The sequence below is a fragment of the Notamacropus eugenii genome, chromosome 4 (genome assembly GCF_028372415.1).
Source record: "Notamacropus eugenii isolate mMacEug1 chromosome 4, mMacEug1.pri_v2, whole genome shotgun sequence".
In the NCBI taxonomy this organism is placed as follows: Eukaryota; Metazoa; Chordata; class Mammalia; order Diprotodontia; family Macropodidae; genus Notamacropus; species Notamacropus eugenii.
Window position 1 is genome coordinate 342,910,336 of NC_092875.1, and position 16,633 is coordinate 342,926,968.

Genomic DNA, 16,633 nt, shown 5'->3' on the forward strand with positions numbered 1-16,633 from the left:
CGAGAAAAAGCCGCGAGAGTTTGGGTCCCTTCAGTCCCTTATCTTCCACCTCCCGCGGGTTTGCCCTCCAACTTCTGAAGGTCGGCTGGGAGGGGGGCGCTCCCTCGGGGCTGCTCCTCCCCCCTTGGGGGCGGGGCCTCGGTGCGCAGCCGCACTGGTGAGCGGTGGTGGTGGGAGGTTCCCGCACTGGCCATCATCTCCTGCTGGGGCGAGCAGACATGTCGGGAGTTAGAGTAGCTTCGCGCCTGCTGCTGGGCCGGAGGCTGGCTCTGACGCGAGCGGTGAGTCCGCGGGAAGACCCCTGGCGACTGAAGGCGACCGGCGGGGTCCAGCACTGCAGGGGCCCTAGGGGCCGGCCGCCCCAGAGCCATCGGGATGGAGCCAGCGTAGCCTCCAGGCCCTGATGGGAAGCATCCCGAGGGGAAGGCCGAGGGCCGGCGGGGGAGCAGGGCAGGGGCGTCCCAGGGGGCCCCGGGATGTGGCGCTGTGGGGGCGGCGGCCCGAGATGGGGAGACCTGAAGCCAAAGTCCTAATGAAGGTCGAGGCAGGCGGGCGGGCCAGGCACCGCCCCTGAGGGAGGTAGTGCCAGGCCCTGGGGCGGGGACAGCCAGCCAGGGAAGGACTGCAGAGTCCGGGCCTCCAGCGAACGCCGCCTGGGTGCCGGGTCCTGGACGCTGGCGGTGCCAACCCGGGGCTAAAGAAGGCTGAACACCCGGCTGGCCGCGCCGAGGGCTTGGACGTCCCTTTTTGGCCCCGAGCCTTGGGATTTACGGCGGCGTGGACCTGTTGGGGTCAGCAGCTTCCGCCCGGGCCCCGTGGTAGCCTTGTGGACGTGCCTCCCGCCCTCACAGCCAGGCTGCCTGTGCCCTTGCAACCTGCGCCGTGGCGCGGCGCCAGCCTTCCCAGTTTGAGTGCCTGTTTCGCAGGCTGTTGAGAGCCTCAGGTCTCCTGTAACTCTTGGGAAAACCGCAGAATCTTTTCTTTTTGGAAGCTCAAGTAAACCTTTCTGAGAATGCTTGCGGTTACTAAGTGATCTTAACAAGGAGGATACAATGTGTCCTAGAAGTCTTAAGGCAGCTCTGAGCTTTAGTAGCGTAAAGTGGCTCGAAGACTCTTGGAATGCCCTACATAGTTAATAAGCATTTCTGATTTATTAAGTGTCAGCTGTGGCTAGAGGGAAACTAGGTGGTGTGCTGGGCGGGGAGTGAGGAAGTCTCATCTTCCTGAGTTCAAATTTTGCCTCAGGTGCTCGCTAGCTGTGTGATCCCAGGCAAGTCACTTTCCTTGTTTGCCTCAGTTCCTCACGTGTAAAAAGAGATGGAGAAAAGACCTGGCAAAGCACTCCAGTATCTTTGCAAAGAAAACCCCAGATGGGTCACTTAGAATGTAAGGTGTCCCAGAAGCAGTTTTAAGCTATAATAGCCTAAAGTTGAACAAAGACTTTTGGAATACCCTGCATAGTCAATTAAGTATTTATTATTCATTAAGTGTCTGCTAGGAGCCAGGAACTGTTTTAAGCTCCAGGGATGCAAACAAAAGCAGAACAAAAGAGTTTCTATTTTGAAGGAGCTGACTATGTAATGGGGGAATATATTGCTGTAATATGTTGATATAAATGGTGGTATTTAAATTGTGAAAGATATCTCAAACTCAAGATTGTTAACATTTTTGTTGAAAAGCTGGACAGATGTAGGTTAGAAATTAGTGCATTTAGGTGGATTTGGAATTGATCGAATGAGCAGACCCCAAAAAGTAGCATCTAAATGGGTGAAGATAACTTGGAAGGAGGTCTTCAGTGAAGTATTCCCAGGGATCTCTCTCTTGTGTTTAATAAAGGTATCCTTGTCATATTTATAGATGACGCAGTGTTGGAAGGGGGCAGTTAACACCCTGTGTGACAGAGTAAGATTCCAGAAAGAGCTTGACAAATTAAAATTGTGGGCCTAATCCATTAAGGTGAATTTTAATAGGAATGTATGTAGAGTCTTTGACGCAGGTTCCAAAAAAACAAATTTGATTCTACAAGATTGGGGAGTTTAGGTAACCGGTAATTCATTTGAAAATGATCCTGGTGCGTTAGTGAATTACAATATCATTATGAAATAATAATATGTAATCTTATTTGACTGCATTAAAAGAGGTATAGTTACAAGTATAAAGAAGTGACTGGCCCCGTTGTACTCTGCCCTCATCAGTCCTAATGTCTGGACAGCACATTTTAGGAGGGACATTGATAAACTGGAGATAAACTGTACAGAAATAGACAACAAAGGTGACCAATCATCAAGCATTTAACCTAGCATAGTGCTAGGTGCTGGGAGTACAAAGACAAAGATGAAAAATTACCTGGCCTCATAGAGCTTACATTTTGTAGGGAGAGACACTTTGTATACACATGTATACGTAAAATATATGGCAAGTTTTTGGAAAGATGGAGAGATAGTAGCAAATGAGAGGATCAGGAAAAACTTCATGTATGAGTTCATATTTGAGGTGGTGGTGAGAAGGGAATGTATTCCAAACCTGAGGGACAACCTGTACAAAAGCTATAATGTTTGGGAGGAATGGCACTGCCAGTTTGCCTGGCTGGATAAGTGTATAAAAGGGAGTAATGTATTATAATAAGGCTGTAAAGGTTGTTTGGAGCCAGGTATTGAAGGACTTTTAAATATGAAACAGTAGTTTATGTTTGATCTCATAGGTGATGGGAGGAGGGGAGCCAGTGAAATTTATTGAGCAGGGGAGTGACATCAGGAATATCTTTTTGGTAGCTGGGTGGAAATGAAGGATCTGGAGTTCATACCATATAAGGAGTGGATGAAAAATAATGGAGATTAAACCCAATATAGCAGAGACATAATGAGGTACAACATTGATTCCTCTTGCCAAATCTTTGACTGTCATCTGGAAGAAGGATTACCATCTTGTTCTGTTTGATTCCAGAGCTTAGAACTAGGAGCAAAGGATTTAAGTTAAAAAGGGGTGAATTTGGGCTAGATGCAAGGAAAAATTTACTAAAAATTATAGCTACACAAAGAAAAATGGCTTGCTTGTAGTAGAGGAAACTATTGTTTAGGTACAGGTTAAGCTGAATGGTGCAGAGATTCAGTTTTCTATTCAATAAACATTTATTGAGTGCCTGCTATATGTAAGGTAGTGTATTGAATGCTGGAGATAAAAACAAGAGAAAGAAAAGATAGTTTCTGCCCACATGAAGCTTACAAGGAATCTGGAAATGAGGAGAGACCCACCAAAGGAGTATCTTGTTCTGTGGATCTGAAACCAATGAGAGCTGCAGATGCAAAGTGGAGTGAATTTCTCTCTAACCCTCAAATTATATGGTTCTAAATAGTTTTTGGAAGTAGAGGATTCTTGGTAGTTAGCGTGATTTAGGGGGATCTTTTAGGGCTATCATGATGCTATTTTGAAGCAAACTAATAGGTGGAGAAGGAGAAGATGAGGGTCTTTGAGTAAGCATACTTTGAGTAAGCATATGAATATCATAGTTTTAAAATGTGTTTTCAGCACTTTTCTACAGCTTCTTTCATGCAATATAATAAGCTGGTTTCAGTTATTATCCACTCATATCTTTTCCTAACAAATGTACTTGAAACTTGACAAAATCTGAAGAGTTCTCTTCATGTTTTATTTTATGTAGTTTTCTTTTCAGAACGCACCCTGTACTTTCTGGTTGTTTATCCTAGGGGAACATTGATCTAAAAAAGTTTCTGGGTTTGAGACTCTTGAAGCCTGACTCATTAAATTGTTTTTTTTTTATCCATGCAACTCTGTTTTAAAACATAAGAGCAGCCTGGCCTAGTGGAAAGAAAGTTTGGTTCTCAGTCCACTACTCAGTTTTAAATCCTACCCCAGATTCCACCTTAGTTACCATGTTCAAATTGCTTAGCTCCTCAGAGCCTCAGTTTCTTTCTGTCTGTGAAAAAGGGATAATAATACCTTTCAGAAAATTGGGAAGAAAGCTCTTTGCAAACCTTCAAGTGGTATATAAATGTGGTATTATTATTGACATTATTCAGAAAAGCTCAAAACAGGTGACAAGCATTTATTAAACACCTGTGATGTACCAGGAACTGTCTAAGCACTGAGGATACAAAGAAGGCCAAAAAACCCCAAACACATACCAGTTTGTGCTGTCAAAGAGTTCACAATCTAAAGGGCTAAACAACATGCAAACAACTGTGTATAAGCAAGATGTATAAAGGATAGATTGGAGAGGTAATAGCAGGGGTAAGGCAGTAGAATTAAGCAGGGCTGGAAAAGGTTTCTTGCAGAAGGTGGGACTTTATCTGAGACCTGAAGGAAGTCAGGAAGCAGAGAAGAGGAGAGAAAGCATTCTAGGCATGGGGAGCAGACAGTCAGTGAAAATGGAATGTCTTATTTGAGGAACAAGAGAGATCAGTATTTATTGGAGCTTGTTGAATGGCATTGTTCATTAATCTGATGAGTGGAGGATTTACTGGGATGGGGAAAGGTTTGAGGCAGGGACAGCAACCAGCAGGATATTGTGGTAGTCTAGGCATCAGGTGATAAGAGCCTGAGCCAGGGGGGTGGTAGTGTTTGAAGAGAAAGGAGGATGTCAGTGAGATTCTACAAAGGTAGAACGATAGAATTTGTCAACTGTTTGGATAGGGGGTAGTGAGGAAAAGGTTGTGAACCTAGATGACTGAGAGGGTGCTGTTATCCTTCATAACATTGGGAAAGTCAGGACTTGGAGAAAATGAGTTCACTTTTGGACAAAATATCTCATTTGCCCTCCAGACTTTCATAAAAGAATGCTTCTTTCAGTATTACGTTATTCCCCAAATACATTTTAAAAAAACTAATAAAAGAATAAGAAGAAATCACTATTTCCCATAATTTGAGTAATGTATTTGTTTTCCCTAGATCATATTCTAATATGCCATCAGCCCAAGACCTATCCCTTCCTCATTCTACGTATTTTTGGCAACATTACTTTCAAAACCCTAGCATTTATAAGAAGTCTTAGATCATTCTGGCATTATTCTTTCACTCAATTGCAACTGCTATTTCTTGGGTTACCAGTGATCTCTGGATTTCCAAATCTCTGACCTTTTCTCAATCCTGATCCTTTTTTTTTTTTTGTAACATTTGACACCAGTTTCAGTTCATGTCCACGCATATTTTTTCCTACGGAATTTACTTAGTATCTGACAGAATCTAAAGGGTTCCTTTCATGTTTTATTTTATGTAGTTTTTTGTTTGTCCGTTTGTTTGGCACATATTCTCTGTTTCTGTTCCACTTCTTTCTGGATTGTTCTCTTCTAGATGTATTTTAATGACACTTGGTTCTCCTGACTTACCTTTCTGGACACTCGATTTTATTAATCATTATTTATGCCTCACCTCTTCACTGTGTGTCCTAAGGCTCTATCATGGACTCTCTTGTCTTCTGCTCACTCTCTTGGTGGTCTCCTCGAGTCCTGTGGGTTCAACTGCCATTTTTTATGAAGATAACTGCCAGATGTGACCTTCCATCTTCAGAACTCCAGTCCTACCTCTCCAACATAGGAATCAAATATAATATGTCTGAAACAGAACTAAGAGACATCTTCAACCTCTATATTCACTTAGTTGCCAAGTCTTTTCAATTCTGCCTTTACAACAGCTCTCACATCTTCTCTACTCACACAGGTACCATCCTACTTCAGGATGTCATCTCTTCCCTAGACTAATGGAGTAACTTTCTGATTGAGAGATTTCCCTGCCTCAGCATCTACTGCATAAAAGTTGTCAGAAAGAAAGGCCCTGGATTCTGAGAAGGGAAATCACGTGCATGACTGCTGAACCACAGGGATAAAAACTATAACCCTCACCTTTCCCCTCTTCCCTTTTCCCCACCAGTCATGGATCTGCTCACTGTTGTGTGCCCTACCCCACTCTCTTCCTGGTTTGGCACTGTATTTTACTACAGCCTGCCTGCCCACAGATGGCAACTTTGAGTGACACATGACTGATATGGGCAATGCCAGCCTTATGCTGGTGGAGTTCTTTGTGCCTTAATGTGAACATTCTAAGAGGCTTGCCCCAGAATGTGAAGTTCAAGCAGCCAGGCTAAAACAACCTTTACAGGGTTGACTGTACTGCCAACTCAGACTCCCCTAATAATTATGGAGTCAACGGCTATCTCACCTTGAAGATATTTAGGAGTGGTGATGAATCAGGTGCCTCTACTGGTTCTTGGACTGCTGGTGGAAATGTGAATTATCTAAAGTAGCATTCAGGACCTTCCTCTGTTCCTCTCATGACTAGAAGAATTGGAGAAGTTCATTAGTGGCAAAGCTGCTTCCATGATGGGTTTCTTCAAAGACTTATTTCAGTGAATCTCATTCAGAGTTCCTAAAAGCAGCTAGAGACTGGAAGGAAAAACAACCCCTTTGTGCTCACTGATGTTGATGCTCTGGTGATGTATGAGCCTGATGGAGAGGGTATTGCTTTGATCTGGCCTCCACATATGGCTTATAGATTTGAGGCAAACACTGTGAAGTACCCAGAGGAAAAGATAATCAAAGGAACAATGAAAAAAATATCCAAGAAAACATTTTTGTTATCTGTCTTCACATGATAGAAGACGACAAAGGCTTAATCCAAGACAAGGATCTACTTGTAACTTTCTGTGATGCGGACTTTGAGATGAATGCTTAAAGGGTCCAGATGTTAGAGAAAGCAGAGTAATGATGGTGGCACAGAAATTTCTGAAAGCTGGACAGAAATTCAATTTTGCTGTTTCTAATCACAAAACTTTTAACCATGAACTCTCTGAATTTGGCTTGGAAAGAACCTTTGGAGAGGTTCCTGATGTTGCTATCAAATTGGAAGGAGAGAAATATATTATGCCAGAAAAATTCTGTGATGGGAAGGCCTTTGAGTGATTCCTACAAAGTAATACTCGCTTTAATAGTAATTTGAGATACCCAAAGTCTAAGCCTTTCCCAGGAGTAATAAAAGGTAGTGTAACTGAAAAGTTTTAATCTGTTAGAATTGTTTGCCCCCTGCTGTGACCACTTGCAAAAACTTTGTAGCTCAAGCACAGAGTGTTGGGAGGAAAGGTCAGCAAAGACCATGATATGTCAGAGCCAAGATGCCCAGTAATGTGCCTTTGTTGGATGCAGTCAGAGGCTTCCCATCATCTACTTCTGTATGACTGAATATAAGTGACATCCTTGGAACTAGGAAGTCTGTGAAGTTAGTGACTTTATTAGCTCCTTACAAGAAGAATCTGCCAATCCCCTGGAATCAAAGAGAAGGGATCCCAGAAGAAAGAAGACTGCTAAAGGAGCAGCCAATACAGAGGCCTCAGGGATAAGCATTCAGCATGGGTCACATGAGAATCCTGTTTAGTTTTCTCTCAGTTGTTCCTTTAAGTGCACTGTTCATAGAAACATTGGGGGCAGTTGATATTGGCAGAAATCACATTTATTTGGAAATCCTTTGTTTTAAGGAAATATTGTGGGGTTGGAGGGAGTTGAGGATAATTTTCTAATTTTTTTGTATATTTGGAATAGTGACAATAAGTGAACATTTCCTCCCCTCTTTTAAAGAACCTCATAAACACCATATTTCGTAAACACTCATACTGGTGGCAAAATAAATGATCATCATTTGGGGAATGGCTGAAAAAATTGTGGTACATGGATATAATGAAATATTACTGTGTTAAAGGAACAATGAATATGATGAATACAGAGAAACATGAGAAGGTCTATGTTAACTGATAAAAAGTATAATAGGCAGAACCAGGAAGTAGGTTGGTAAATCTTGGTATTACCTTCAGCTTCTCACCCTCATATCTCACATATCCAATCGATGACCACATCTTGTTGTCTGTGGGTTTACGGTAATATCCCTAGCATCTGCCCCCTTCTAGCCAATCCCATAGCTATCACCCTATTTCATTCTCATCTCTTTTTTATATTCCTACGTCAACTCTCTCCCCTCTTGCTCCATCTTCCACACAGTGCCTGGCACAGAATAAGTGCTTAATAAATGTTTATTGACTGACACAAATACTGAAGTGATTTCTCTAAAATGCAGATCTGACCATGACACTTCCCTACCCAGCAAACTAATAATGGCTTCCTTTTAATTCTCAAATCAAATATTTTTATTTCATCCTTCCTATTAAAATTTTCTTATTTGTATATTTTTGTCTTTATATTTCTTGTTTGTGTATATACATTGACAGTCCAATATAACACATGTACATAATTTATAAATCATGTGAATGTATACATTGAGGTACTTACTCATAAATTTGTTACATTTTACTGATGTGGGATCAAAAGAAGCTGGAGAGCCCTGGCCTCATGAAATACTTTAAAGCAGGGTAGGGGGCTCTTTTTAAGAATACAGTGAGGATCGCAAGATTATAATTTGAGACCTGGAAAGAAATCTCAAAAGGTTCCCAAAGTGAGAGATACCGCCCCCTGGGGGGTGCTGGAATGAGGGGGAGAGGCAGTAGTAACTTCAGCCACAATTGGAGAGTGATGAAGAAAAATAAAGGTTATAACTTAACCCCAAGGGAGTGCTGAATAATCTTTTTTTAAAAAGGGCCCAGTAGGCCAAATAAGTTTGGGAACATCTTGAGTTCATTCCCCTCATTTTACAGGTTTTGAACCCAAATCCTGTGACTCCGGATCCATTGCCATTTCCTCAATATGTGACTGCTTCTCATTATGTTGAGATGCATCTATTAAACGCAGAGGGGAGTTACTCAAAGTCAAGTACAAGTCATGTCACTGTTTCTCTGATGGCATAGTCTTCTCAAGCAGTGAAGGACAAACACACAGTAGGGATGTCCTCTTTGCCCATTTTAAGACCTCAGAGTTGTGGAAGCCCTGCCTGTCCTCAAAATGGGAAAGGAACGAGTATTAATAAGTTCCTATTCTGTGTCAGGTACTTTATAAATGACCTAGGTTCAAGTATTGTACTTGCTGCTAATTTACTCTGTGACCTTGGGCAAGATTTAATTTGGGGGCTCAGTTCCCACATCAAAATGAAAGAGCTGGGTGGCAGAGCCTGGGGTAATAACTAGATTTCTTGGTACCAAGTCTAATGTTCTATCCACTATACTATTTCCTTCTGTGAAGCTTGAGCATGACGTCTGTAAAGGTCTCACTGGGGGTATGTTTTTCCTCTTTAACCTGTAAGGGAATGTCAATAAGGAATGAAAACAAAAGCTTTCCTAATTTTTTTGATCAACAAACCTTTATGAGACAGTAGTCAAGTATCTTTCAAAGACAAAATAACGAGAGATTTTACTAACTTCTCAGTGAAATTCCTAGAGGAAAACCAGGCTGACCACAATCAGAACTTTTCTCAGCAGTGGCAGAAGAGAGTAGGAAGATAGGTTCTAGGTTACTTGAGTTTTTGTTCCCTTTGGTCCTTTTAAGTGACTTCAGAGATCAAACCCTGCCCCTCCCAAATCTCTGAAGCATTGAAGTTATGATAAGAAGAATGGAATACTAGAGGAGAATGAGTGAAAACTAAGTGGAGAAATTAGCCAGTAGGTATAAAGTAGACAATTCGGGGTAATTTTGATTCTTTTTTCTGTAGCTTTTAAAATATATAGTTTATTAATGAAATCTGTTCCTTCAGAACATTTAGTATTTTCACATTTGTGTTTCAGCAGTGGCCAGCAACTTTCCAGTCCAGCACTCGAAATTTTCACTTTACCATCAATGGAGGAAAAAGGGCGTCAGCTAAGGTTTCAAATTCAGTAAGTCTACTTATTTGTGTATTGTAAAATTACCCTGGAATTACATTTTATCACAGTGCTGATTGTATTGGTGCATATATGAATTTGGCAGGGTGGGGGTGGTGTCCAAAAACTGAAAGCTCGCAGGAAGAACACGTGAAGATAATTAAGCTTAGTGTTAGTTTTACTTTGAGAATTCAAGTTGTTGCTTGCTTAAAAGAGTAAGTTAAATAAATCAGTTCTTCAGTGAAATGTAGCAGATTGTATTTAATGTTTTCAAATGCCTCAAAGGATGAGTGTTAAATTATTTCATAGTTACATACGAATATCACTAATTCCTACACTGTTATAATGCATGACTTCAGTTGATTGAAAGTTCTCAATTGTTTGGCAGAATTAATGTCCCAGTAGTTGATTATTAGTCATCCCTGGGAATTACTAAAAGTGTACTAATATAACATTAGGGTAAGTCATTTAGTAGACTCTAAGGTTGGTCACTGCAGTTTCCTTGCACCTCCCTCAAACATGATTGGGGTTTGCAGTAATTTAGAATAAGGGTTAGTTCAAGAATAGTTTTGTTGATGGTTCTCTTTTGGGCAGAAGGGATGATAACAAAACAGTGAAGTTCATGTCATTGGTATCTAGTGAATAGTATGTTAAATTACTTTAAGTCAATATACACTTGTTTTCCCACAAAAATTAAAATGCCAAGGTTAAATTTCTTTTTTTTTTAAATTATTATTACTTTTTAATGTTTAACAATCACTGCCATAAAATTGAGATTTTATCCCCCCCCACACCTACTCCCCACTACCCCCCCTCTATCCCCACGACTGCATACAATTCTGTATAGGTTCTACATATACTTTCCTATTGAGTACATTTTCACTATAGTCATGCTATGTAGTCGGACTAAAATAAATGGAAGAAATCATATAACAAATCAGAACATGATACACAAAAACACACACACACACAAACATGATCTGCTACATTCTGCGAATGAATTCCATATTTCTTTCTCTGAGTGTGGAAGGCATTTTGCCTTAGAAAACCACCATTGGGATTTTTTTTTTTAAGAAGTTCTTGCGTTATTACGAAATTTCAAGTCTACCAGAAAAAACTCTCTCACACTGTGGTCGTTGTTGTGCACAAAGTTCTCCTGGTTCTGCTCCTTTCACTCAGCATCAGGTCATATAAGTCCTTCCAGGCCTCTCTGAAGTCTTCTTGTTCATCGTTTCTTATGGCACAATAGTACTCCATTCCATTCATATACCATAATTGATTCAGCCATTCCCCAATTGATGGACATCCCCTTGACTTCCAGTTTTTGGCAACTACAAAGAGTGCTGCTATAAATATTTTTGTACATGTTGGACCCTTTCCCATTTTTATGATCTCTTGGGGATACAGTCCTAGTAGCGATATTGGCTGGGTCAAAGGGTATGCACATTTTTGTAGCCCTTTGGGCATAGTTCCAAATTGCTCTCCAGAATGGTTGGATGCGCTCGCAGCTCCACCAACAATGAATTAGTGTTCCAACTCTCCCACATCCTCTCCAGCATTTATCATTTTCTTGTTCTGTCATGTTTGCCAATCTTATAGGTGTGATGTGGTACCTCAGAGTTGTTTTGATTTGCATCTCTCTAATCAAAAGTGATTTAGAGCCTTTTTTCATATGATTATAGATATCTTTAATTTCTTCCTCTGAAAATTGCCTGTTCATATCCTTTGACCATTTATCAATTGGGGAATGACTTGTATGATTATACATTTGAGTCAGTTCTCTATATATTCTATATATTCTAGAAATGAGGCCTTTATCCCCGAGCTTAGCTGTAAAATTTTTTTCCCAATTTACTACATCCCTCCGGATTTTGGTTGCATTGGGTTTGGTTGTGCAAAAACTTCTCAGTTTAATGTAATCAAAATTATCCATTTTGCATTTCATAATGCTTTCTATCTCTTCTTTAGTAAAAAATTCTTCCCTTCTCCATAAATCTGATAAATACACTATTCCTTGCTTCTCCAATTTATTCATGGTATCAATCTTTATACCTAAATCATGTACCCATTTGGACTTTATTCTTGTGTACGGTGTCAGGTATGGGTCTATGCCTAATTTCCTCCACACTGTTATCCAGTTTTCCCAGCAATTTTTGTCAAACAGTGAGTTCTTATCCCAGAAGCTGGGGGTTAAATTTCTTGTATAAAAATTTTTGATTACCTTGGTTAAGAACATATTTAGTATTTTGACACCTCAGCTCCTGAAGATTGCCTGGTTCCCTCGTGTACACCTTTTCCCAATGAGGGATAGAAGGTGTGGTGGTCTCTTTTAGGGGCAATTGTTTTTCATGCCCAAAATAGTTATCATATCCTTGGTATCCCTTTGTTAATCTTGAAATTGTTTAGGATGTTTACTGAATTTGGCAATTATTAATAAGAACTCAGATTTATATAACACTTTAAGGTGTATGAAGCTTTGTTCACATCAGTCCTATTGAAGTAGTTTATAAAATTCACAGTTTTTTTGTATTGTTTTGTTTTTTAGTTTCTTAAAGGCTTTTAATTCAGATAGTCACTGAAATGCAGTAATAATTAAAATCTTAACAGCATAATGAATCTAATATTTAATGGGTTAACTTTTCTTTTCTAGATTTCTGCAGAGTATCCTGTAGTAGACCATGAATTTGATGCGGTGGTAGTGGGCGCTGGAGGAGCAGGTTTACGGGCTGCTTTTGGACTTTCTGAAGCTGGGTTCAATACAGCATGTGTTACAAAGCTTTTCCCCACCAGGTCACATACTGTTGCAGCGCAGGTAAGGGAAATTAGGTAGCTAAACTTTAAAACCTGAGTTTAGAACTTAAAAACCATTTTTCATTAGGAAAAATTGTAAGGGGAGGCCAGTATAGCACTGTAACCAGTTAGGTGTTCATTTTTATGATTACTTGGTATTAACTATACTTAATCTATGTATTCTTTAGTTAATGTTCACGTAAACAATAGACTCTTTATGCATAAAGGGTGTTTTGCCATAAATTGACAAAAATACTAAAATATGCATGATATCAGGAAGAATATCCGTGAGTATCATAAAGATGAAATTTTAGACTTCAAAAATGGTTTATTTTTGGAAGAATAAAAGCATATCCCAGTAAAATTGGATTGGCGAATGGCTTTTAAGAAAACTTTCTTTGTTTTCAGGGAGGAATCAATGCTGCTTTGGGGAATATGGAAGAAGACAACTGGAGATGGCATTTCTATGACACTGTGAAAGGTTCTGATTGGTTGGGTGATCAGGATGCAATTCATTACATGACAGAGCAAGCACCTGCTTCAGTAATTGAGGTAAAACAAAAGTTCCTTATTTTATGCTGTTATCTTATTATGTTAGTACTGCATGCTATTTTCATATAGTATGCTATTAGTCCCATTGATTTAAAACAGATGGATATTTATTAAATATTTAAGGTATAAAAGATGATTAGTCAAGGAAGAAATAATGAATTGATTGAACAAAGAAATATTTTCTCCGTTAACTTTACAATTTATCTTCAATAAGAAAATTATTCTCTTTCCCCTTTGTTGTCTTTCAGTCACTCTGAGTATTGACTAAAACATTAACATTGGAATTATTTATCTGTTCTTTTCCTAAATTTCTGCTTCAGTTGCTTAGATTTGTTTCTGTTACAATTTATGGATTTTGTGGAATACTAAAGCTTAAGATAATGTTTTTGGAAACATTCTTTACATTTAACAGTTGGAAAATTATGGCATGCCATTTAGTAGAACAGAAGAAGGAAAGATTTATCAGCGAGCATTTGGTGGACAGAGCCTGAAGTTCGGGAAAGGAGGACAGGCTCATCGATGCTGTTGTGTGGCAGACAGGACAGGCCATTCCTTACTGCACACTCTGTATGGAAGGGTAAGAGAACCCCTGAAATGAGAGCCAGCCATCCCACAAATCCATAGACTTCACAAGAATGCCAAAGGGGTCCAGTGTCCATGATGCAAAAAAAGGTTAAGAATCTTTCTATTAAGTGACATAAAGTGGTGTGGGTAAAAATACATGGATGATTTAGTATAAAATTGCAAAAAACTACTAGAAACATAAAAGTTTGTTGATGTTGCAGGTATAGTTTCCAAATTTTATCAGTGACACACCTTTAAAAATGTTTTGAACATGTATCCACAGTGTATATTTATGAATTAAATATTAATTATATAAATATAATTTATTAATACATTAAATTTATTGTTAATATATTAAATATAAAATTATATCAAATAAATTATATTAAACATACTATCCCACTAATATATGCATCAAAGAACAGATGAAAGAATAGAAGAAATTAAAAAGAATTAGATAAAAAATTTATTTTATTAATAGTGCAAAAATCATTGATCTCACTACATCACTGTTCTTGATATGTTAATTGAGTTCAGTGTGATCAAATATGCTTTGTTATTTTTAAAAATCTTGGTTTAATATTTTGTGATACAGTGATCCAGTGGTCTGGTTCTGAGTTCAGTTTATTTTGATACTTAATGGTGGTCAGCTGAGAAAATATACTTCACAAAGACACAGATTCAAAATAAAAGTCATGCTTTATTAGCTCTGCCTACTAAATCATGATACTAATATATCAGCCCATCTACTAATGATGCAATTGGGAACTTGTGAATATCCATCTTCCCTGATGTTAATCAGGCAAGCTTGATGCCAGTAGTTTGTTAGAAATTATTCAGGCCTCATTTTTATTTTTTAACAGTTGGGTTCTAAACCTCCTGAAACTTCATTTTGAAAGACTTTTTAACAGATTAGAAAATTCTGGTTTTCTTGTCTGTTACATATATACACGCACGTATACTTTCAAGTACGTGTGTATGTGTATGTATCCATACACACAGTCTATCCATGATACACTTTGTTTTCTGACAGCAAAAGTTTAGCTTTTAAATTTATGGCTAATTGAGATAGTTACATTTTTATTATTAGCTACTATCTAAAGGCACAATACACACTGGGCAAAATTAATCATTAATAATAACAATGGATGTTTGCCCATATTTCAGATAATCTTGGATGTTTTGAATTTGTTTGGCTGACTTCTTATCATAATTCATTAGATCATCATGGTTTTACCCTTACAATCCTTCTGCCAAGAGCTAATACTAAGAATAAGAGAAACATCATCTTTGCCATTTAATTGTTCCCTTCTCAGTCGAGTGCCTGCTGTGTGCCTGGCACTGTGCTACGTTTTTTTTCATGTTAGAAACATTATCTTCAATCTGCACCATCTTTACCAGAGTCTTTTTTAGCCACTTTTCCATTTTATGAGGATTAGTTTAGTTAAAACTAGGTGATGTAATCCATTGAGACTCTTAAGTAGCCATATGTAAATTACAATATATTGAAGATCCTGAAAGTGAACAATGAGTGACAATGCTACTGTCACCCCTCCACGGTGTGGATATCTCACTACTTCCTCAGAAATGTGTATCAAGCAAGTGACAAACATTTATTGATCACCTGCAATGTCCCTGGCACTATGGTAATGTAACAAAAGTAACTAGGCTGACATGCAGACCAAGAGAGATAAATGTATGTATTAAAAATAATAGTATAGCTTAATTTTTTATAAAAATTTAAGTTGTAATATTTTCTTCCCATACCTCAGTTGATACCTGCAAATACTTCTACTAGTTGTCATTAACTACTTGTTATTTAATGACCCTGTGCTTATTTTATATGTACTTATATGTGTAAGTTTTGTTTTTCCTGGTAGAATATAAGTTCTTTGAAAGCAGAGATTATTTTCTTTTTTTATCTTTGTATTACCAGTACCTAGAACAGTGCTTAGCACACAGTAGGAACTTAATGTTTGTTGATTGATTGTCTAGTAAACCCCAATTTGGAGACCTTTATTAGAAAGTTCTTATACTGTGAAAAGTTACGTTCAAGTAACAGTGTTTTGTTGCTGCATGGGGTTTCCGTAGCAAACTTTTTTTAATTTTAATCAGTAAAAATTGAGATTGAAAAAAGTATTTTAAGATTCTTCTGCCTCTCAGCACCTAAATTGACTTGTGTTGCAATATACTTTTATTAAATCTAAAATAAAGTTTTATAGGTCATAGAAAAACTGAGTCATCTGTGTTTAATTTAATTTTTATGAGTCCTCTGCACCTTTTTGAGGTCAGATAAGTAGGTAAAGGGCTTGAAATGTTCAGTTCTTATTAAGTGGCAACTACAAATTTCACTCTGCCATTTGAATATTTCAGTTGCATGCTTTGATAATGTCTGTCATATACCTTTTGGTCATACTCTTTTACCAGTCAGGCAAAGGGCCTGTACCAACACTAGGAACCTTGAGTAAAAGTATTAAGCTAAGTTTACTTGTCAGTGACATTTAACTATAGCCAGATCCTGGATCCACTAGAACTCCTGTACTATTTCCAGGAATACCTTTGGATTGTAGCTCAAATTCTTGGCCCCCCTGAAGTTATGAGAAGGAAATGAGAGCAAGGTTGGAGGGGAAAAGGGAAAGTGTGTTCTAATATTGTGTGGTTGACATAAAAGATTCATATGCAGACAACAAATCTAAAAATATCTTCAAGCAGAGTAAACAGATGCCTCTTTAATGTAGAAATAATTAACCTTCAACAGTCTAGGAAACTCCAAAGTAGCGCTTTCCTTTCTCTTAAGATGTCTGTAGTTTGTAGGACTGAAAATAATACAGTTTTCTGCTTTTTAGTATTGTTATCATTGTTAATGTGTCTTACTCGAAATACCTCTGTTTTGAAAGAATTCCTACCATATGTCTCTTATCTAGCCATAATATTGTTCCCATATGTTTTCCCTAATTCTAGTATCGCCATATTAAAATCATGCTG

General features: G+C 38.5%; 1 protein-coding gene and 1 pseudogene across 2 annotated transcripts in view; both read left to right on the forward strand.

Annotated features, from left to right (window-relative positions):
* Positions 1-3: 3 nt before the first annotated feature.
* The window catches only part of SDHA (succinate dehydrogenase complex flavoprotein subunit A), a 45,890-nt gene continuing 29,260 nt past the window's right edge, over positions 4-16,633 (forward strand). Inside the window, exons 1-5 of one of the 2 annotated variants that reach the window (XM_072605296.1) lie at positions 4-281; positions 9,668-9,757; positions 12,393-12,554; positions 12,941-13,084; positions 13,497-13,661. In XM_072605296.1, the coding sequence (XP_072461397.1) occupies positions 219-281; positions 9,668-9,757; positions 12,393-12,554; positions 12,941-13,084; positions 13,497-13,661 (624 nt within the window). In that variant the 5' untranslated portion in view covers positions 4-218. The remainder of the gene's footprint in view (positions 282-9,667; positions 9,758-12,392; positions 12,555-12,940; positions 13,085-13,496; positions 13,662-16,633) is intronic. The other variant, XM_072605297.1, reaches the window with a different exon arrangement.
* On the forward strand, positions 5,565-7,107 carry LOC140498753 (protein disulfide-isomerase A3 pseudogene; annotated as a pseudogene).